The 23,853-nt window shown below is 38.6% G+C and overlaps 1 protein-coding gene across 5 annotated transcripts in view; it reads right to left on the bottom strand.

Annotated features, from left to right (window-relative positions):
• Positions 1–23,853, bottom strand: part of exd (PBX homeobox extradenticle) — a 442,560-nt gene that overhangs the window by 30,854 nt on the left and 387,853 nt on the right. For 4 of the 5 annotated variants that reach the window (XM_090370444.1, XM_090370448.1, XM_090370446.1 and 1 more), the window contains exons 4-7: positions 14,868–15,058; positions 9,962–10,097; positions 7,060–7,153; positions 6,122–6,166 (exon numbers count right to left, since the gene is read on the bottom strand). In XM_090370444.1, coding sequence (XP_090226570.1) covers positions 6,122–6,166; positions 7,060–7,153; positions 9,962–10,097; positions 14,868–15,058 — 466 coding nt within the window. The remainder of the gene's footprint in view (positions 1–6,121; positions 6,167–7,059; positions 7,154–9,961; positions 10,098–14,867; positions 15,059–23,853) is intronic. The other variant, XM_090370445.1, reaches the window with a different exon arrangement.

Genomic DNA, 23,853 nt, shown 5'->3' with positions numbered 1-23,853 from the left:
TAAGGTGATGTCATGCGATTTTGGTTTCATGATCTCTACGTAAGAGGTACTGTATACGTTTACCCCATTCTTTATAGTGTATTGTGCAGTGTAATAAAATATCACAATATAAACTTTTAAAAGAAATAAGCAGAGAGTGGTTCAGGACTCGCTTAGTGTACTTTTTTTGTACATAACTGTACAAAAAAGGGGGTCGACTTATACACTGGAATATTGGCTTCATCTGAACATTGGTATAAAACTAAAAATACAAAGGTCCAGATAAAGCCTTCTTTGGAAATGATGCAAGTTGTTATTCATCGAGTTACAAAGGTATCTGAATCCACTTGAACATGCTTCTTGAAAAGGCTTTTAAAGTGCCAAGGTAACAATCAAACCAGACACTGAAACATATTGAGGTGCTATCATGTCTAAGATATGCCTCACAGGAGATAAATATCTGGATCCAGCAGACCAGGGAAGCATGTCGACTTGCAAAGAAAGTGTCTAACGATATTGGCGGTAGGGGATCGTTGTCCTATTGAAATCAAATAACTGTTGGAGAGATGGCAAAACCACAGTTCTAAGTACAGTTCCATCTTAACTTCGCTCTGTGAGACGACCTTGAACAAAAACCTGTTATGAATGGCTGTCACAAGAGGTGTCACTCCCCATCACGATTTCTGCTGTTTCATTTGTATGTCTCTTGCTAAATACAAACAGGGACACCAATTTTGTCAGGGCATCGCCACACTTGCATCTATCTATCATCGCTCCACAGACAGAACTTGACTAATCACTAAAGCCGATCTGTGGCTATTCATTCTGATGACTGTATTCTTCTGGTGTTCCCTCAGCTGGGTGTGTATCTCTGCACCAGTCTGCTGAAGTCGCTGTATACGATAAGAAGTGGTAAGGCAGTGTCGACATAATGCAGAACGCGAATGAATTCCCACACTTGCCAGTCGCTTACTAATGGTACTTTTTGATGGTGGATAGCCCAAAGGTGAATTATCATCCCTAATCCTTCTCAGAGCAGCAAATTTTCAGCGCAGTCTGTCGATGAATTATCCGATCCTCACTCTCTGATGTCTTCTGGGTGCCGGTATGGAACAACTGTCCTGGAATCGCTGATGATGCAAGGCCATATGGCCTTGGCATTTTAAAAGGGGAATTTAGGAGAGCCAGCGACGAAGGCCATATTGCTCCTTATATACTGTCTGCAAAATGCGTGTTCTGTGCTCGATTTTACGTTTGCTGGACGAAAAACCATGCTACCCTCGCCTGAGGCCGATTAACTCAGCCACGTTGAAAAAAAGGCCCATAAAATTTTCTTGCATCATCGACGGGAATCGAACTGAGGTCTTTCCACCCGGTGTGGAGTGGACGACGATTCTACTAAATGTGCTACCTACCATGACGTCTTGTTTGTGTTCGCTACAAATTCGAGTCTGATCATTTGCATATATATCATCACAATGCACTGACACAAAACATCATAACCAGTTCCATTAACTCTTTTAGGGTGGGGCATTTTTTCTGGCTGAGGGTATAAAAGAGTAATGGAAAATTTATTAATCTAATAATCCTGTTTCCCAAATGTAACTGGGAACCTGCGAAGCCAGGGAGCCAGCTTATGTCGTTTTGTGTATTTCCAGTTATTGCAGCGGTGTTTAATCTATGAAAGGTCCCATTATCATCTACTTGGATAGCACTAGTGAAAGTGTAATATTTGCATGGAGCATCAGCTGGAGATAATTCTGAAGAATTGAAAACAATACCGTTTTCGGGAATTTCGAAGGATGTCAAATAATTTTATGGACCCAAACACAATGTCACCTTTCCACAGATTCAATAAGCATGGTTGTATTTTACTATATGCTTAATAGTGTTCTGCAGTTGGATCGAGAAAACCATTTACTAAAATCAATGGCAATTAAATGGTACATTTACTTGTAATAGAGTCATTCAAACAGGCTGAAGTTCCGACCCTGGATTTTGGGGTAAGAATTTTCCGCCAGACAGCCGTCCCTTCTTCTCAAGCGAACATTTCGCTGAAATCTGGATAAATTATTACTAAGATGCAATACAGAACTACTTCAAATGCTACAACGTTAGAGGCATTAAGTATTTCACTAAATATAACAATCAGAGACACCAAATTCATTCTCTGAGACACTAACATTAGTATCTCCTCAGAGAGTTAATGGGCAGATCCTCTCATCCTACTCAATGATGCAAACGAAAACGATGGCTTGGGTGGAGTGAACTCCGATTTACGCTGAAATTCTGCTCATCTCTTGATGTAAAAAAAATAATAATAATAAGAGATTATATCGAGCACCAATGGACAATGGGACCATAAACAAGCGAAATATTTACCACTACAGGAAACTTTGTTGAAAGATCCATTGTGAATGAAATTTGGAGAACTGAATTCACATTCCAAGTTATTATAAGTGCAGCGAGAAAGTCATTCCTTTCTCAAAATCTGGTTTTAATGACAAATGAATTTCATTTTAAACACGGCTTATGGATGAATCAACTTCAAATTTCAGTATAGAAGCAATGATGAACCAGGTGATATAGATTTCTGTGTGCACCTGTGAATTAACGAAAGTTACGTGGCTCCCATATGTTGCTTTGCTGTTCTCTGAAAGCATGATCAACTGCCGAACGTGATGACTGATTAGAAAGCAACTGTCTTCATGAAAAAAGGAGTCATTAATTGCTGCCGAAAAGGGATCCTTTCATGGGCATTCCTTAGAAGACGGGGTAAAAACTTTCAGGATGCTTTCATTTCCGTTCAAATGTGGGTGGCCTTCCTCTGATTGTATTTCATGTCGCTTGCTGAAGCTACCTAAATTACCGAAGTTCCATTTATCTTGAGACCACTGAAATGTTTCACAGAAAAATATTTTGCCCAATTTATTTTTCAATTAATTCATATTGATTAATGAGAAGAGAAATACTGTTTATCAAGAAACACAGAACCGGCAGCACTGAATAAAGATAATGTCATCACAGATTAATCTAAATGGTTAGAATTACGATTAAACTTAACTCGTTGGCACGGTTAGGTAAAACCATAAGCTTTTTAGTGATTTTGCCTTCAAAATGCACAGTTTTTTTTACTAAAAAATCCAGGTCATTTATTAAGCATGGCAGTGTTTGATCAGATTACGATGATGATGATCAGATTACTTTATGATTAAAAAGATAACAGAAAAGTGACTATTGCACAAAGCTAAACCCACTAGCAAAGAAATTAATGGCTGCCATGTTTCTGTGTGGTTTTATAATAAAGTGAAGTATATAATAAAGTAAACTGAATAATAAAGTATAATAAATTTTAATATTATAATTATAATAATAATTTTAATTATAATATTTTTTCCTTCTTGAATCCACATAAACTGATACAATGGTACCTTATTTTCATATGAATATTTAAAGATGGTCTCAAGATAATTGAAACACTACATTAATGAACAAGTCGCCTTTTAAGGGATCTCCCGATAATACTCCTATTTGTAAAACTTATTGTCTCATCGAACATCTAGAATGAGGAATAATTTCAAAGTGCCAATTCACTTTTCTTACAATTTCTGAACTCTTTAAGTCGTCCTGAAGGGGCTTCCCGTGGGTAGCACAATTAGTAGAATCGCCATCCTCCCCACACCAAGTGGAAAAGACCTTAGTTCGAGTCCCGTCGATGATGCGAGGAATTTATGGGCCTTTTGCACAACGTGGCTAAGTTAGTTGGTCTCAGGTGAGGACAGAATGGTTTTTCCTCCAGGAAATTCGGGTTTTTCGTTCAGCAAACAGAAAATCGACCACAAGCAATTTACAGACTGTATACACGGAGCAATATGACTTTAGTCGCTAATGCTCCTAAAATCCTACAACAACATGATGTCAACATCAGAACTGACAATTTTTGTCAATTTTGACATCGTCCTCTCTTCCTTCATCGATGTTATTTAATAATATTAAAAGGAACAGTGGTCCCAGTACCGATCCTTGAACACCATTTCTTACTTTAGCCTAATTTGAAGAATAACCAATCGTTAATCACAACCCTCTGCCTCCTGCGATCCATCTGGATTTTTCCCGATTCCAACATGTCCCAGCTTATAATGTAACCCCCTCCCTCACGTGGGACCGAGTCAAATGCTGTTCTGAAATTCAAAGCTTAGCTGAATATACACAAACGTGAGGAGGAATCAAATAGGTAGTTTATTTTATTTTATTATTTATTCCATATTTTTAATTATTTTGTTTTATGGTGCACCAAAAGCCTAAGGGTTCCTGGCACCATACAGATAATGCATTACTGAATTACAATGTTTTGAAAATTAAGAAAATAGTATTACGGACAGAATGGGCTAGCGATGCAACATGGTGGAGTGGAATCTGCATATTCTACATGGAGCATCAGCACCAGGGAACTGCTTGCCAAGGTCACACTGTGGACATTGGTGACCAAGCTGCAGCGTGGTAACCAATATACACTGCGTGTGTGTGTGTGTGTCCTAAAATTGTTCCCATGAGTACCTGTACATGGCGTGGTGCTCTAGGCCCGCGACTTGCATTCTTAACAAGGAGTGTACAGAAATAAACCAACTATTGATGTCACCTGTTATGGGTAAAGTCACGCACGAACTTGGATCAGACTGATATCGCTGAGAAGACCATTTCCAAAGTATTATTCAGGAAAAGATCGATAGATCAACGTGGCAGGGAGTGCCAGACAAGTGCCATGTCTGAATTGCTGTTCAAGAGATGGAGTATATGTGTATGTTCTCTCTGTCTTTCCTTCTTTCTCTCTGTCTCCTACACACGCACACACTAAAGCAAACTGTTTCGAAATAACAAAAATAATGCTACTGCTATTCACACTGCAAATATTCAAAACTGAAGTAAAAAAAAAAAATAATAATAAATAAAGAACTGCTATCGTGTTCAGCTGTGGTGTTAGCCTTTCTAGGAGTTGCTTCAGTGTGACGTTGTCTTTTCCCTCTCACCCAGCCCTCCTTTCGTTGTTGTGGAGCCATTACTCCAGAGAATCAACAGTAGCCCAACAGCCATCAGATATTGTGCTCTAATCAATTGCCGGAGTAGAAGGCCCGGTCACCGCACGGCAGCGACGACCGTGATTCAGGTGCCACCTTCCTCCGGGCTCGTGCCTCTGGTCCGGCGTGATAAAGGGATCCTTTCAGCGCGCACATCGGCCACGAGATTAGAGTAGAATGTAGCCTCGTTATCTTCACCGCCCGTCTGCTGGTAGGGCAAACAATAGCCCGTCCCCCGACACCAATAGCGGCCTGAGGCGACGGCCAAATATTGCATATTTTACCGGAGCAAATTTCCTAATGGCCGTGGCAGCGAGTGATAAGGGAAAGGATGGCAGGAATAACGGCGGCAGACCGGCTTCTTGCATGGTAAATGTCGGCAGCAACGTCGTGGATGAAAGAGGAGTCATCACAGCGTTGTTTGGAATAGTGGAAACAGTGACAGCACCCGTAAAGTTGGGCAGCTGGACCGACAGACAGGAAGGGTGGAAAAGAAGTGTGCCAAAAGAGAGCCACAAAAACATCTGCTGCGTTATTAGGTGGCGGAACCTAGTGGAGCAGGTGACGGAAGAAAATAAAGAAAAAGGGGGAGTGTCGCTGTTTAAAGATGAAAACACACAAGATTTTTTACTCCCACACCATGATAAATGCAAGCATTTAGGGTAATGTGTGGATAGCATAAACGCTACCACCTGCTCTGGTATTAACAGTACTCTTAAATATGTGTGGTTGACTTGGCAGTGCAGTGAATCTTTGGGTACCATAATGTGATAAACACTAAATCAGAAACAGGGCACTCGCATTGCTGACTCGTGGCCAAACTCAACATTTAGGATAAAACAATTAAATTCTCTCTCTCTTTTTTTTTTTTTTTTTTGTAGAGTCTGCATTTCGAGTGCATCATTTCTCATTTTTTTTTGTGGCTGTGATATTTTCATCCATTCAACATTCGCATCAATAGTCTTATTTTTATGCATGGAATACATACACAAGAAAGCTTTTGCACAAAGTAGTCCACGTAAATAGAACAAACAAACAAACAAACAAAAAAAATAGACATATCATACCGTCCGCATTTCCGGCTTTGAAAACCCAAGAGTAATGGCCTTGATCTGGGGGAAAACGGAAAGGGAGAGAGAGTCGGATTACAATGGTAGTGGAATAATAAAGTTTCCGATATGTGTGTATTTTGAAATGGGATATTTTTTAAAACTAGGAAGCTTCCAATATTTACAATTTTAAAAGAGAAAAAAATTATCAATTTTAAAATAAACAAATCAATAACGAACATAAATGGGTTACAGTAACTTCTATTTTATATTAAACATATTATATTTTTTTCCCCAGCAAAAAAGAGCGCCTCTATTGGCAGTGATGGATATTAAACACGTCAGAAGAGAGATGTATACAGTCTGTCACACACACACACATTCACACACACGGAGAGAAAGAGAGGTAGTTATTTCACAAATACCATTTACATACAGGGGTCAAAATGTGGAAGAGAAAAAAAAAAAAAAAAAATGTCTGCTGCTACAAGCGACCCTGACTCCTGCGTTTGGGAATGCCCTGACAGAGATTATCATCCCGATTTGTCAATCGAGGCATTGGGAGAAGAGTGAGAATAGTGACAGAATGCTATAGGGGTAAAGATGGGGGGAAATATTACAATCGATGTTAAGGGAATGAAGCCGCGAAGATTGGAAATCGATGGAAATGTAGAGTTAGAGATGGATAATGGGTCTAAGACAATGCAACTATTTTATAACTGGATGCAAATTCTATCTAGAGAGTGGTGGGGTTAGTAAAAGAGATTACTGTTAAAAGTGCTTGTACATACGATATTAGTGGGAGTGCGTAATACACTGCTGTCATGCAGAGAAGACCGATTTCCAGAGGTAATATTACATGCCTGATACATAACACTCCATGCAGAAATATCCTTTCGCCCTTAAAACTAAAACCACTTTTCCCTATATAAGAAACTCTTAGAATTGGTACCTACCTGCTTTTTTGGCAGCGTAAAGATTGGCTTCTTCCTGAGCTTTGCCAATATTCTTTTTGTACCTTATCCTTTTGTTACCGAACCAATTGGATACCTAATGAAAACAGTACACAGTGTGAAATTTGTACATATAAATACGTCCTAATAACAATTCAAACATAAAACTAGAACTAATAGTTCGGAGGATTAAAGAAAATAAAATTTGAATCTTCTCAAATAAATAGGATTAATTAATATTTATCGAGGCAGTCAAAATCGGTTAAATCTTTTTTTCCATACGCTTTATATGGGAAAAAAAAAAAAAAAAAAAAAAAAAAAAAGGAATAATAATTGCCGGATGGATTTCTATTTGCCCGATTTTTAATGAAATTTGGAATAGTTTAACAAATATTTTTAAAATGCGCAAATATAAAATTTTACGAAACAGTCCACTGGAAGTCTCTCTGTTACATGTGGACGGACTTATGAACACGGTGAAGACAAGGTGGCGCAGCATAAGCCTATGGCTTATGCTGCGCCAGCCAAAAAAAAAAAAAAAAAAAAAAAAAAAAATATATATATATATATAATAATAATAATAAAATAAAATAACAAAAAAGACATAAAATAAAATAAGAATAAAAACAAATTAATAATAATAAGAAAATTTAAAAATATATAATATAATAATAAAAATTAATAAGAGAAAAGGAAATGGACAACCTACGCATTTCCTTGCTCCCTTAGGTAATTATCACCTGACCTTTGAATTTCCCCAGACTGTCAGCCTCTACCACCCATGTCGGTAACTTATTCCTGTAATTTATAACTCGCTGACTAAAATAAAACTTACTGCAATACAGTCTACACAATTCCCCCGTTATGGCCCCTGGTTCTCGAATCATTTATAACCCTGAAAATTTCGTCCTTATTCATTTTGCTTATGCCTCTCAGAGAATTAAACACCTCAATCAAGCCTCCTCTACCGTGCCTAGTTTCCAAGCTCTGTAACCTACATATTCGAAGTCTTTCCTCATATGGACGCCCTTTTGCCGATCTCACCAGGCGAGTTACCCGTCTTTGGATCTTTTCAAGAAGAAAAATGTCTTTCTTTAGGTACGGTCTCCATATTATGTACCAATTTATAATTTTCTTAAACTCATTTTGTAGCTTAAAAATTGGCAATTTTTTTATAATAATTCAATTTTTGTTTTATTTTACAGATACCTCTAAAACGATGGAGAGTGCCAATTAAGTTTTGAAGAAAGAAAGGCAATTATAAAATGGTATCGGAAATATGAAATTGAAGTTCAGCGTGTTTGGAAATAACTATATGGAATAAAGGCGCCCACACGTTTAACAATTATTCGTTTGTGGGATAAATTTGAGGAACATGGAACCATGCAGAATATCAATAACTTAGCATGTGGCAAGAGGACATCAAGAAGTAATGAAAACGTTGAAGCTGCAAGAAATGCACCCCAAGAAAATCAACATCGGTTTTCACAAGAGCTAGGTTTAAACCATACAAGTGTTTTTAGAATGATGAAGGAATTAAACCTTAAGTCATTTATACTTCAATTAGTGCATGCAATCCAGAAAGATGATGTGTGGTCAGATGAGGCCACATTTAAAATGAATGGCCATATAAATCGTCACAGTTCTGTTTACTGGGCCACTGAAAATACACACATCACTCTACAGAAAGATACATTACTATGTGGATGGGGCTCTCTTCACTTGGCATAATTGGTCCCTATCGATTAAACGGCACTGTTAATGGACAAAAATATCTGGATATGTTGAGTGATTGTACTGTACCAAAAATCAGAGATGTGTTTGCAGATACACTGGTATATTTTCAACAAGATAGTGCACCTCCACATTATCATACAGCTGCGCGCGATTATCTTGACAATGAATTTCATGATCACTGGATAGAAATTGATGAAATAGAAAATATCCTCCAAGGTCAGATCACGCCCCTTTAGATTTTTTTGCTTGGGGATACTTGAAAAATCGGGTTTACAGTCACAAACCGCAAACATTGGAGGAATTGTGGATGAAAATTCAACAAGAAGCAGAAAACATTTCACATGATTTCTGCATTTCAGTATGTAGATCTGTTGAAGCTAGATATCGCTCATGCATTAATGCTGATGGAGGGCATTTTGAACAATTAAAGTTTTATTGTTGTAAAAAAAAATTAATGTTTTTTGTCTGCAAAGTATAAAAAAAAAAATTTTAAGTGTGCATACATAATTTTGAAACACTATATATATGCGACCGCGCCTAATAAAAAAAAAAACTTTTAAGCCTACTTTTAAGACAGTTGAGAACCTAAAATAGGTCTATTCGGTATAATTAATGGATAAAAAGTGCATAAATATTGAAGAAGAAACCATAAATTGGAAAAACCTGTCGTACAGTCTTCATTAAATTAATCTTCCTCTTAGAATCGCACTTGGACGTATACAAGTTATTTCAATTTCATTTATTTTTGGAAACAAGCAAAAGGTGCATATTTGAAAAACCATGCAGGGAAAAAAAATTACATTCTCAACTTTTTTTCACTTATCACTGTAAATGTTATTAAATTAACGGTATATCATTAATGTCGGTTATAACGAACTTCTCGTTAGGGCGTACTCGTAATAAAAACTGCCATACATCAAAATACAGACCATAAGGAAAGAACTCAGTCCTTACAAGTCATCAATACAACAATTTATTTCAAAGACTTTAAACGACTTAAGTTATTTAAATTCGTTAACCAAATTTAAATCATGACTCAAGTAAGTTACGAATAAATGGACAACGCCAGGAGAAATTTAGAAACTAAGTGAAGATAATGTACTATTCATCTAAAACACACGGAACTGTTAAATTTGCAAGAAATTATTTTGATTGGAATACATCTTACCTGAGACACTGTAATGCCACATTTCCTTGCTAATTCTTCTTTTGCTTCTTCGCTGGGATAAGGATTGGAGAGATGGGAATAAAAGTATTCATTGAGAATCTCTGTGGCTTGTTTGCTGAAGTTTCGCCTTTTCCGCCTACATTTACAAACGAAAACACAATTTATTCATTTACACGCAGAAGTGCACATAGCTTACATAAAAAAAAAAAAAAATATATATATATATATAACAAAGACGTTAGTCTCCCCCCCCCCACCTTTAAGAACCGGGAACGTGTTAAAATTATCGCTCATATCGGTACAAAAACAAGATTTTTATTCGTCATTCATACCAAATAGAGGGTTGAGTCTAGAAAACGTGGCCAATTGTTATCAGATAAGTAGGCCCCCACCATATAGTTAGTGGATAAATGGAAATAACTGAAGCCAGCAGAGGAATAACGATTCATTCTTACAGTGGCATTTTCAGCCAGGAAAGAAATGTTCCCATTACATGGCACGAATAAACGCAGAAAGAAAGCCTAAACTGTCCAACTGGGTTGTGGATAGCGGCACGACAGTTAGACGCGATAGCACACCATTATTCGCATTTAGCTTCACTTGGAAGTAAACTTCTGGATGCAGCTGTTGCTAACTTACCTCTCCCTACAATCAGGGACGGCTGCAGAAGGTGGAGAGGGTCTCAAAGATGGAGATCTGCAAGTATGCTCCGTAACGAATTCCAGCAGCAATTTCTCTTTAGTGCAGTAATTGAGTGAATCCGGTGGCGTGGAGGAAGCGCCATTTAATGCAGCAAGGGCCATTTAATCCTCGTAGTTCGCTGCCAACCCTTCCATAGTGCACTTTTTTCTCGTTTCCTCGCCTGCCAGTGTTATGCACGGTGCTCCGAATCACGGTGTGCCGAACCATTACGGCGGAGCTTGGGGAGAAAGGCTTAATTCACTATACTAGGCCGTACATCAATTAGACTCTCGGTCTTTCATATTTTCATTTTAATCCTCTCGGGCGCAGAAAGAACTAACAGGAAAATGCGCTCTCTCTTTCCCCATTCGCATGCATCATATCTAGTACTGAACACTACTAATAACTGATGTCTTTCTTTATCACGTGGAGTGACCTCGAAAATTCAGAAGTGATATTTATCTCTTATTGCAATCAAGAGGCAAAATTATCTGCAAACACAGATATATACACTTTGCAAAAACTAAGCGCTCTACAAATGCGTACCGACAGAATTCCTTGTCTTTTAATTTCTATCTTTCAAAAATCAGTTTACCAGAGCTCAACCTATCTGTAGTTTAAAGATTTTTGTAATAAGATTTTACGTCTATGCTTTATAGAACAGATAAATATGTATGAAAGAAAAGATAAATTTATTCATATCTCATGTTGTGAAGCTACTGTGGGAGTTACCTCAGTGTTACACTACTAATAAAAGTAGGATGATACGCGCTTGGATTTTTCTTATTTGTAAACATTTTATTAATGAGTGCGGTATAATAATTTCAAAAATAAAGAGGAGAAAATCGGCGTTGGTGGGTAAAATAATGTATCATCATAGTATATTTTAGGAGCACCAAGAGCATTAAGGAAGGGGATAGGCAGGACAGCTGTCCTTGGCCCAGTCAGCACGGGTATCACACTGGTTATAACCATGGTCTTCCCCACACTGGGTGGGAAAGACCCGGTTCGAATCCTGCCTATGACGCGAGGAACGTCTATGGGCTCCCCTCCAATTCCGTGGCTAAGTTAGTCGGTCTCAGGCGTGGACAGCAAGGTTTTCTTCCAACAAAATGAGTAAATCGACCAAAGAATACACATGGTTCGATGACGTAATTCTCTAGCTGACCCTAATATCACAGTTTGTTCCTGACCTGAACATTGTGGAGGGGACCAGCAATTGGAGTTCGGGTCTCCAACAGGAACAGGCGGGCAGCCCCGTAAGGAGGTTTATCCCAGGGCCGGTGCTCACTCTCGATTCTCCTGAGGAGCGCTAAAATGTCTCTTAAGGGAATGGGCTGCTGAAGACAGACATTTAAAAATCTGTTAAATACTTTATAAAAATTCAGAGCAAAATCCTCAAGACTGCAAGAAAATTTACATGTAAATCTTAAATTTAAATCTAACAAACACTGAATGGCATTTTTTTTTCAACTAGATTTTAATTTTAGTCCACAAATTCTAGACTTAAAGATCTAACATTAAAGGCGTACGTTCCCTACATTTGAAACAACACGCTATTTGAAAACCATGTTGATATTATAAACTTTCCGAAATTTAGAACAAAATTCAACGAAGTTGAACACGACTATTTAAAGTTACAATGAGTTCATTAGTGATGATTAATGCTCAATGATCAAAAGTAGTGCGTCACTCTACTCCTCTCATCGTTCATCTCCTTGATTCTACACTATTTTATTGAAATTAATCTATTAATGTTTAACGCGTAATAGCGATGCTTCTATCTGACAATAGAAAGTAGTTTGAAGTTACGAAAAGATCAGATGATTGACATAGTGGAGTTGAATCATTCTGAACCTCGAGCTTCTCCTAACAGAATCTCTATTCATCTGGACAGCTTTTCATTCTGACGACCTCTAGTGAATCGTCACATCAAAAAGTGCCGTTATGATGCACCACGTGCTTATTTCAGCGTTTGCTCTCATATCACGTTCATAGTTGATGGCATTGAAGTATACTGAAATTCAGAAGGAATGTTCGAGGCTGACGACAACCCTATTAAAAGAATGGTTCACGTTCATGTAGCATCTCGCTGACACGTGGGGCCGCGACATAGACGCTGTGGAGATCCACGTTGCAATAGCAAAAAGAACTTGGCACAGCAGATTAATGGGGAAGTTTCCTTTTAGGCACACCTTGTCGAAATGCAATAACTGAATTTTAATAAGATTCAATTACTGGATTGGCATGTAAGAAACCATATAAACAGATTAGGCAGTCAGTTAAAATGCTTATTGCATTAAGAAACAAGAAGCCGAGTTCGGGGGAACATTACGTCGTACGTGCAAATTACCAGACTTTTAAAGGTAGTTGTGATACTAAGCATACAAAATTGTTTGGTATTGCATTTAGCTCCACTTCGAAGCAAATTTCTGGATGCAACGTAGATAATGTGCATGGAAGAAGACATAACACTTGCATGTTTCAAAGAAGTTTAATCGTTTTATTAATACGATATTTAATAAGGAATTTTGGTCCAATTCTCCTTCAACACAGCGGGCAATTAATATGATTAGCTGTTGGCCTAGTACGAAGCTGACATTTCAGCTCATCCATCTATTGCATCTTTTCTTCAGCAGTTTTTCCTGATCATCAACCCTGAGAAGACAGAGCGGACGATGTTTCTCCTAAAGACCAATCCTACAATGATCGCCTCAAAATTTGGCAACCACCAAATCCCACTTTATCACATGTTACTCCGACTTGGATGTAGTATTTGACCCAAAACTGTGGTTTAGCATTCAGCTAGATAAACTCACTTCAAGAATGTGGACAACAAAATAAAATCTCTTGCATTAATTATCAAGAAGTACAAGAGAACTACTGTTTTCCAACAGTAATGTACGCATCAGGAGAACATCTGCCGCCCCAACGACCAAAAAGCATCTCATGGCTGAATATTGCCTACTTAAGTGAGCCAAATTTGAAACGCATTAAGCTTTTACATGCCCGTGTCTTCGAACTCACTAAGAGTTGCACAATATTACATGGTCATGTTAAAACTAAAGGATCGATCACCATAATGCTGTCATGGTGTAGAAAGAGCGAAATTGTCCAGAATGTACTGCATGAAATTCATTGTTCCAGGAACTACGATCATCTAAGCCCAAACAGCGAAATAACTCCACCAAACCTCAGAATTTATTTATTTATTAAATCCGTTTAATAAACGGATTTAATAAATAAAAAATAATTTGGACGATACTCTCTGGTGAATGACGTTTTCCCAGCATCCGCCGGATCCAAACACGGCCATGAGATCGAAAACCATGCTTCGTCACTCCACAACACAATTTTCCAAAGTCCCGGAGCCTAATCATAATGGGTGTGAAAATTGTTCAATATTTGTGTTGTTCCCTGAAACTCTTTGGTTGGAGGTATTCACTGATGACTGACAGGATCTGAGTAACACTCTTCTGAGGGTGCGCCAGGCTTTTCCCGCCAATCTATCCTTTTCCAGGCTGTAACAGCATCATTTGTTGATTTCTTCAGTCACCGATGATTTAGAACGTTGAATGGCACGAAAAGATTGACTGCTGATATGACATCTTATGATGACTCCTGGTGCAAGTTGCTAAGTTGAAGGCCTCTTGCATCTTCTTGTTTCTATGTCTCCCTGACAAGTCGATGGCGAAAATAGTTGAATTTTCCCAAAATCCCATGGTGTCCGGATAATTCTTTCTGACAATATAATATACCGTATATATGCAATATGAATCCAATGTGTATACAGAAATGCGTTTTACAGTTAAATGAAAGAGATTCGGATTTTGGAGACCGTTGTCCTTTTTTCCCTGCCGCCAAGATTAATCTTCTTAGGTGCACATACATGTTGGTGTCTAGGTAAAGTACTTGAATTTATGCGACTAACTTTAGTTGAAATGGTAAGACAAGTCAGATACTATTATCAAGTAAGCGTGTTTGAACAAGTAATGGCAATGAATAAAGTTGAAGCTAATCAGAAGAGAATATAGCATGTAAAGGCTCTAACGAAGAAAAAGCACATAGAAGCTACACAGTATTGAATAATTAACAGGAAAAAAATACACATGTACAATTTAGCACCCTTACTGAAGTTTAAGTATGGTTGCGATAAGCCAATAAATAAAGATTTATTCCCAACAGTTTATACTATTATCTAAATAGATATGACTCTTGAACTCACCTGGCGTCAAGAAACCTGGACCGCAGTATCATGACGGCCTCACACGTACTCTGTTTCAACTGAACTTGGATGGAGTTAAATTTCTTGTGGATGATTTGGACCATCCTTTCAATCTCCTTTGGCGTGATCGGTCTCGTCCTACTCTGTTCCCGTAACAAGTTCATCACGTGCGTTGTGAACTCATTGCAGGCCTACAGTGAAGAAAAAATAAAAATAAAAAAATAAATAAAACATTCTGATCATACTAAAACCTATAAGAAACTGCACAACACTGTATGACATAATTATTAATTCTACACTTAGGATGATTCTTTCACGAGACAGAGAACATTACCGTATTTAGGGATCACGTGAGCTCGAACCACAGTTAACTGAAACGCGCGCATACTGTACTCGAGCCGTGACCACTCGGCTACGTCATACCACGTTGGCTCGTTGTACTTACTTTCTAGTATAGAATAACCAGTTTTAACCAATATTTGAAGTTTTTCTTAAAAGCTAACTACTTAAGTGGAAATCAAATTAGACTAATTCATGCTATAGCTTACTCATTATGAAGATGATTGATGAGATTTTGAAACATTTAAGGCATAGTGGTTGCTGTGAGGTGCACGTATTGACGTAAAATTCTTATTTAATATTTTCAAGAACGAAAAAAGCTCAGACAAGTTTTTCCCCAACTATAGGGAGATGCGACGCAACAGTCAGGTGGATAAACTACTCTATTTTAACCAGACAAATTTTACTGAACTTTAAGGTGTTGTGTGAAAAAATGTACAATTTGAGCTTCCAGCTGCATCTCTGGGGCAAAATGAATAATAAGGGGGGAAACAGAGGAGGGGAAATCAAATCATTGATAAAAAAACATGAAAAAATTTAAAAGCAAGTAAAAGTGTAACCAAAAAGGCCAGGCAACTAAACAAAAACAGACTTTTTCCCTAGTCCAACGATAACCGAGCAGCTCCTTTCGTGGGATGCAGAAGAGTGGAGTGATAAATGGAAGCAGGCCAGAGTGTGTGTCTGCAGGTGCTGGGGCAGCAGCAGTTCCGGGCCGGTTGGGTTTATGACAGCTTCCCCGATGATGAGAACAGCAATAACTGGTGAAGCCCAGGAGGAGCTGTCAAGGCAGATAGAAAACACAGCCCTGCAATGTGATTAGTGCTTCATCAGGCTTATGGAGGATCCCTGCTTAGACCTGCCGAGAGCTGCACACCGCTGAACAGATGATCTTTTTGTGAGCCAGCATCATGAGCGGGGGGTCTTCAACTGGCTCCGTATAGTGTGGAACGCCGAAGCCCACTCTGGCGGAAAGCATGAGGAATGTTCTCTGTAATTGGAGCAGACGGCATCACACCGGGAAACACGTCTCGCATGCGTTTTAGTGTGGAAAAGGGACACCTGACGCTAGTAAAGAGAAGAGGTCCCAAGAGAACCTGAGAGAGGGGGTGCTTTGCTAAATATTACTGCACGGAACTGTACTTGCACTATATCTTATTTTATAGCCGAAACACAAGCACATGTGTGCCTGCTGCTAGTGCAGTTCGCTCATTAACTGCCCAGTCGTGCAACTGAATCAACGTCAACGTATACATTACCAACGAAAAGGTAATACGCTTAATTATTTATTTAACTCCACTTAGCATACTCATGCCAGCACACAGGTATAGTTATTAAACCCTAAAATCACCATTCATGACAGAGCGCTATCTTGTCAGGAACCCTAGAAACAATTACGACCTTCTGTTATTGTATAATAGTATGACTAAGCATCAACAGGGTGCTTTAAAATGATTGACTCGAAAACATTTAAGAATTAAATCTATTCGCTTAAAAACGGACTTGCTGCGAATCATTAAATATTTACAAGGCAGTGTCTACTATTTATTTATAAAGTTATTACATTCTTGATGATAACTGATGGTAGAATGCTCCTTTAATCGCTTTCCAACAAGCGGTCCAAGGTCCTGATCCAGTCTCAAAAGAATTAGGCCTGCCGCAATATTTCAATTATGCTTGAAGGGATCTCAATTAGCTTCGATCAATTCAATGTGCCGGATTTAAGTTTGATCCCCAATATAAATCGATGCAATATATTAATTTGTATGGGCAACGTAAACCAATTCGAATACAGTTTTATTTTTCATCTGCTAGAAATATTTGATAAGTTGGACATAATTCCATTTGAAGATTAAACTGTTTTAAATAGATATAAAATAAAACTGTACCAATACTGTGAGAATTATAAAGCTTAATATATTACTTCACTTTATATTATTAATTCACTATTATTAGTTCAATTATATGATCTAGAGCAGATTGGTACCGATTTTACTCAGGAGGGACAATTTTTAAGTTTGTTTGTATTAATGGATGTCAAGGATGCGTACATTTTTTTTTAAAAATATAATTTATTACACAATACTGTACATTTTTAAAATTGTTCTCGAAAAGATTGAATCTTTAGAGGAAATTTTGTTTCAAAATTTCCTCTATAGTAACCACGAACAGATGGTTGGTTGGTTGTTGGGTTTTATTGGCGCATTAGCAACTAAGGCTATAATACACCAAAACCACCATGAACAGAGACTGTAAAGCTGTTCGAAATAATCCTGGAAGCTATTTTGTTCAACTGTTAGCTCTGTTTAAGCGACACTCTCAGTAATTGTTTTTTTATTTTTTATTTTCATTTCTTTATTTTTTTCCTCCAGTAAACGAAGTAAAAAGAAATCTGAGTAGAATGGCTACTATTATTGCAAATGTGAGGGGCAAGGTTTAACCAAAACGCACCAGTATGCACGCCCATTTTTGTTAATCTACTGGTAGGTAGTATTTTCAAGTATGCAGAATATAGACAACTCATGCAAGATTCATGAACGTTGTATCGCTTATGAAGAGCTCTCTCTCTCTCTCTCTCTCTCTCTCTCTCTCTCTCTCTAGATATATATATATATATATATATATATATATATAGAGAGAGAGAGAGAGAGAGAGATAGATTTGGTTTTTTAGGAGCATTAGCAACTAAGGCCATATTGCTCCGGGAATATGCGATGGTCATTCCCTGACCTTTCCGCATCCTCCGTATTTGGTGGTGACGGAATCGAACCCCGGTCTAATCAAGAAGCGTGTGCTACGCACTGCTGCTCCTTCCCACCTGGCTACGGAGGCGCGCAAGAGAGAGAGAGAGAGAAGAGACAAAAGGATACGGGAGAAGAGTAATAAATATTATACAATTTTATTATGTGTTCTATAAAGTTATATCATTAGTAATTAATTCATAAGGAGATAACTATATTTAAATTTTACTTCTATTAATCACAAAAAAAAAAGAAAAAATTCAATTAATTTAAGAAAATTTCGAACGCACATGAAATGTAACGTACTGCGTATATTAACTAACTTGTTTTATTTATTTATGTATTATTATTCAATTTAAGTATTCATTTTATTTTATTGGGCTATATAGTTAATCATATGATTAATTTGTAATAAATTACAATTCAATATTTTAAATGTAACGAGCAAGTAGTATGAATATAAATTCGTGTTTTTAATACCAGCAGTTGGTCTCTTAGGTGAGGGTAGCATGGGTTTTCTCCTGGAAACTTGGGTTTTTTATTAAGCAAACAGGCAAATCGACCAAAGAAAGCATGCGATTTACAGACATAATATATGTTCACTGCAATATGTGTTAATCTGCTGATGTGCCTAAAAAACCCTACAGCAAACAACAAAATAGTAAGTGGCCGAATTGCGCAACTTTGTGACAAAGTGATTATACAATCACTTAATTAAATTCAGATTAATTTACATGCTCAATCGTTCAAGATTTAGAATGATATATGATTTGTATCTGTAGACACAAAACTCGAGGATAAGATTGCAGGCAAACATATATTGAAAATTGGTTTCGATAATGTATAATTGATTACATTGGTGTTTCATGGATGGCTGTTTGGTGTAATATGGCCGCTACAGTCTTTATGCCATTAAACTTCCATAAAGTCACAATTGCTTTGCTTGTTAAGGTAGTGAAAAATGGATTTCAATCGTACAAAATTAAAACCTGTACAGAGGAGCCATCACGTTGGGGCCCTCTACTTTTCACTATAAGAGCATAGACGCCTTTCTGTTGCTGCTTGCGAATTCATACACAGATGTTCATTCCTTCTTCTCCTGTCTGGGCCAGACGTTAACCTCAGAGGATTCCTGTCTGAAATACTGGATTCTGAGATAGCTGAAAGGAAAGTCGCTTACGCCAACTAGAATAGGATCAGCTGATAACTAACTATAATCAAAGTTATCCATCTTGTTAAAGCTCTTCACAAAAAGGATAGAAATTCCATGTTTCTCAGCGATTGTCCTCCATCACTCGACTACCATCAGATACCATCGCCACAGTCAAACTACACTGCAGTCACCCAAGGAACAGAATTTCCGAACCTTGATCGGATATTTCCTTCCAAACTGTTGGAATATTCCTAGCCCTAGATATAGATTTTGACCATGTTCTAAAGACAGAAGGCCTACCGGTCTGACGCTGGGTTGTTGTAGGGTTTTAGGCGTATCAGCAACTTAGGCCATATTGCGCCGCATATAATATGTCTGTGAACTGCGTGTGTACTGTGGCCGAATTTCTATCGCTGAGTTAGTCGCCTGTGACCGACTAACTCAGCCACTCTTAGAAAAAGACATAAAAAATTCCTCGCATCGTTAATGAGATTCGAACTCGGGTCTTTTCCACCCAGTTGTGGGGAAGACGGTGATTATCCCAACTGTGCTACAACGAGGGCCGGTGTGAGGTTTAGTTACAATTATGTAAACTTGCTGTAGAACTAGTGTGATTTAAGTAATATTATCTTTTGTGTCTTCTTTACTACCCTCTTGACTACATGTACATACACTTCCAGTTTATAGAATGAAGTGCACAACTTGACTGATTTAAACAAAACAAGTAATAATATAAACAAAAGACGTTCTATCCGTTAATGAAAACAGTCGAATGGGATTACAGATATTGCAATCCGCTCAATATTGACACTGCAGTGTTGTATGGCTAAAATATGGCCATCCACCATTTTTTACATTATTTCTGGTGATCTGCAATGACAAAAAAGCATCTAGATGTCCATCACACAAAATTCGGAACACATTTTTTGTTGTATAACTCCAACTAAAGAGTAGATTACCTCCAGAAGACCCTAAACTTGCTTCGGTTGTGAAGGGCACATTCAAAACTGTGTTCGAGACCGATGACACGGAAACTACGGCCGGAGTCGAAACTGCGAGAAAGGAAGCAAAGAGCGCGATTGTCTAAACAAGCCCATTGTAGGGCTATGAAGTGGATGGTCACTGCATCCCTTCAAGAGCTATGAAGAAACTATAACAACCAATTCTGGTCCAGTTCTGTTGGACGCCATCGGGGCCGTAACGATTCTACGGGAGAATACAAAATTTAACGGGGTTAGCGGGGCCACACACTGTTCAAGTGTCGGATTCTCGGCAGGTGGGGAAGTCCGGAGTTTGGAGAACTCGGGAGTGCCATAAAAGCTCCATAAAGCACGTTTCAGATCCGTTTTATGTGTTTACGAGCGGCGTGAGAGACGTTCGCCTACAGGAGGCAGCTCCCGGCAGTCTCCGCAACTACAGCCGACATGACAGATTTAAGGCGTTGTCGTTACGACTCTCGGAGTCCGTCGTGTCTCCATTGTTTGCTAATTATTGAACGCCTTCGATAACGGGCTAAAGGCCGGCGACAGGTGTTGAAAAGTATCCTTTTAATGACACCTCCCTACACTCAGTGCTCCATTTCATTCTTCTAAAGAAATGTATACGGATTTTTATGTGAGCCTGAGGAGCCAACAGCGGAATGCCGTCCCTGCATAGGCGAGCTAAAGCAAACTCCGTTACACATATCCCTTAACAGGCCACAGAGAGAGGTAACTCTCAATTTAAAAACAATATTGGCAAGACGGCGAGAATAAGTGCACGCGCGCGCACACTATTTCGGATTTCAACCTTCGTGCGGCGTTTTGAAGAGCGGGCCACCGACTAATGGTCCGCTAATGGGGTGACGGATTCCTGGCGCTAATTAGAATCGGATGCAAGGGGTGCACAATCGAGGCAATACACAGTGACGCATTGCAGGATCTTCCAACCTGTGAAACAGTTTCCCCCCATGGACATGGCGTTTCTGTTCCATTGACGCATCTCCATGCACTCGGTGTGGTGTGGCACAGATCAATACAGTGCTGTAGGCAATAAGGGTTCGGTTGTCAAGCATTATGTTATTGGATCACACACTTAACTTTTATGTGTTCTATAGTCACTTAACGTAGAGACGTTTTCAGCCCTTGTACGAAGGTACAAAGTTGGAGCTCTAAATAACAGCGACTGGAGCAGCAGATATCGGTACTTTCTTTAACAAGAAAACAGCGCCATTTAGATATTGGGAGTTAAGCCAAATGGCCGCTGTTGACGAATGATGGTGGAAATGACCTTCGTAAGAAACTGCGTCCCTCCCTGATGGCCAGACAAAAGTAATCAGTGTAACAACAGCGGATGAAAAAATACATTTCGAAAGGGTTCTTAATTTAGACAGTCTATTTGCTATTTTTTGACCCCAGCAGCCATTGAACCTAGCTGTTAGCTTCAATGGATGCTGGGGTCAAAAAATAGTTATAAATGGATGCTAATTAAGTATTCAAAAAGTTCAACTTCACACTGCGCAGTATTAACTGATTAATATCAGTCTTTTCCTCAAGTTTCTTCTAATATTTATGTAAGAAATGGCAGTTGTCTATCTAGTGAATTCACCGACTCGCTCAAGAAGACCTTTTTTCTCGATGTCTCTCAGGACCATAAATATGAGCGAGATGAAATTATAGTTATTATTGGGTTATAGGAGCATCGGCGACTAAGGTCATGTTGCCCCGTGTAAACTGATCGAAACTGAAGAATTGTTTCCAATTCTTCAGTTTCATTTTCTGCCTACACCAAAGTTCGCAACAATTGTAAAGCAGTTATTAATCAGTCCAAACCAGATTTTGAATAGGCTAGAGTAGAAAACTTGCTTCTTGCTCTAATGGTAGCCGAGCATTCTGGTCTCTTGCCAAAACTATTGGCCGCAACTTTTGCCCATCTCTGCTCCTACCTCTGTGAAAACCAGATGGTTCTGTTGACATTTCAGCCAAGGATAAAGCTGACCTGCTAGCATCCCATTTTTCTTCCAACTCATGTATTAATGATCTTGGTAAAACACCTTCCACCATTTCCAACACACTCCATTCAATGCCTCCTGTGGTCTTCCGTCAAAAGGATGTCAGAAGGATTTTGACGAATCTTGATGCTAAGAAAGCTCCAGGTCCCAATGGTATTTCTCCATTTGTTCTCAAAACCTGTGCTCCTGAACTTACTCCTATTCTTTGCTGCCTTTTTTTCACTGTCTTATTCCAAAGGTGTTTTTCCTTCTGCTTGGAAATTTGCTCATATCCGGCCAGTTTCTAAAAAGGGTTACTAACCCTCCCATCCAATTATCGTCCCATTGCAATTACTTCTACTCTTTCTAAAGTAATGGAGAAATCAATTATTATTATTATTATTATCTGTTTATTTCTCTTCCGAGACACCCATAGACAGCACGTGGCTAGAGGGTGTGGTTACATTATTTCAGTATTTACAAGCATATTTACATGAACTTATTTACAATATTTGGAGATGACAAAACACAGAATATGTGTTAATGGATTAATTGCGAATGGTTGTTAAATGCTAAATATTATTATATAGATTATTAAATTACTCTTATTATATTTGTACCTGCCGGTACACATTACCAAATATTTCTGTCCTATACATTTTGTCTGTACATAGTTTCTCTGGATCTATATTTAAATTATTAAAATAATTCACAGTATTTGCTGGGAAAAATCTCCCCAGAGAGTCCAATTGAGTCAGTTGGCACTTGAGATTTGGTTCTTCTCTGTTTATTCTCGGTCGTGTCATCCGAGGGCGAGTGATCACGTTTCCCACTTTCGGCGCATCTATTCTCTCCGTTAGTAGCTTTGCCAGAGTTAAGATGTTTCTGGTTGTGATGATATACTTCCACGGTGTGATGTCCAGATTGGCAGACAAGACCGCTCTTGAGATGGTAAACGGTTTCCTGGCGATCTTGTTTAGCCATCTCAGGAGCCAGTATTCTACTCCTAAGAAGGCCTTGATGTTGTTCTCGGGGGCCGATGACCAGATAGTCGATGCGTACAACGGAATCGGTGTAACGCATTTAAGGATGTATTGAATCATGAGATGAGGGCTTCGGAGACCGGTGAGTTCTTGTCTAGTGCTCCAGAGTGCTGCGTATGTCTTTTTCCTAATGTATTCGAAGTGAGGTATGAAGTTTAATCCTTCATCCCACTTAAGGCCAAGGTCAACATGTGCGGGAGATTTTTGGACTCTGGTATTGTTCACGAAAATCGTAATTTCATTTTTCTTCTTTTTATTGGTGAAGGTCATTTGGGCAGTTTTATTTTCATTAACTTTCAGGCCAATGTAGTGCAGATATTCTTCTAGTTTCCTGATTGCCTTGTTTGCTTCCTCTGATAGATGGGGTGCAGTTTCTTGTTCTTTAGAGATTACAAAAAATTTCAAATCGTCAGCATATGTAATAAATTGCTCACAGTTTTGAGCTAAAAATGGGGCTAGTGCTATTGCGAAGAAGGTGGCAGACAATACACCCCCTTGCGGTACTCCCCTAGAGATACAGTAAGTTGCTGTTTGTTTCCCATTTTTTGCCGCCAACTCCGCCAACTCTTAAATTACCTAGAAACCTTCTGTCTGATCAACGATCGCCAGTATGGATTCCGTCAGCGTCGATCCACTGGTAATATTCTGGCTTCTGGTACCCATTTATGGACAAATTCAATGGAAAAGTTCGGTGAAACACAAGCAGATGCTCTTGACATCTCAAAGACTTTCGATCGTGTTTGGC

This window comes from Mastigoproctus giganteus, chromosome 3 (assembly GCF_048544385.1).
Source record: "Mastigoproctus giganteus isolate SK-2022 chromosome 3, ASM4854438v1, whole genome shotgun sequence".
NCBI classification, from domain to species: Eukaryota; Metazoa; Arthropoda; class Arachnida; order Uropygi; family Thelyphonidae; genus Mastigoproctus; species Mastigoproctus giganteus.
This window is presented reverse-complemented; position numbering and strand designations above follow the sequence as displayed.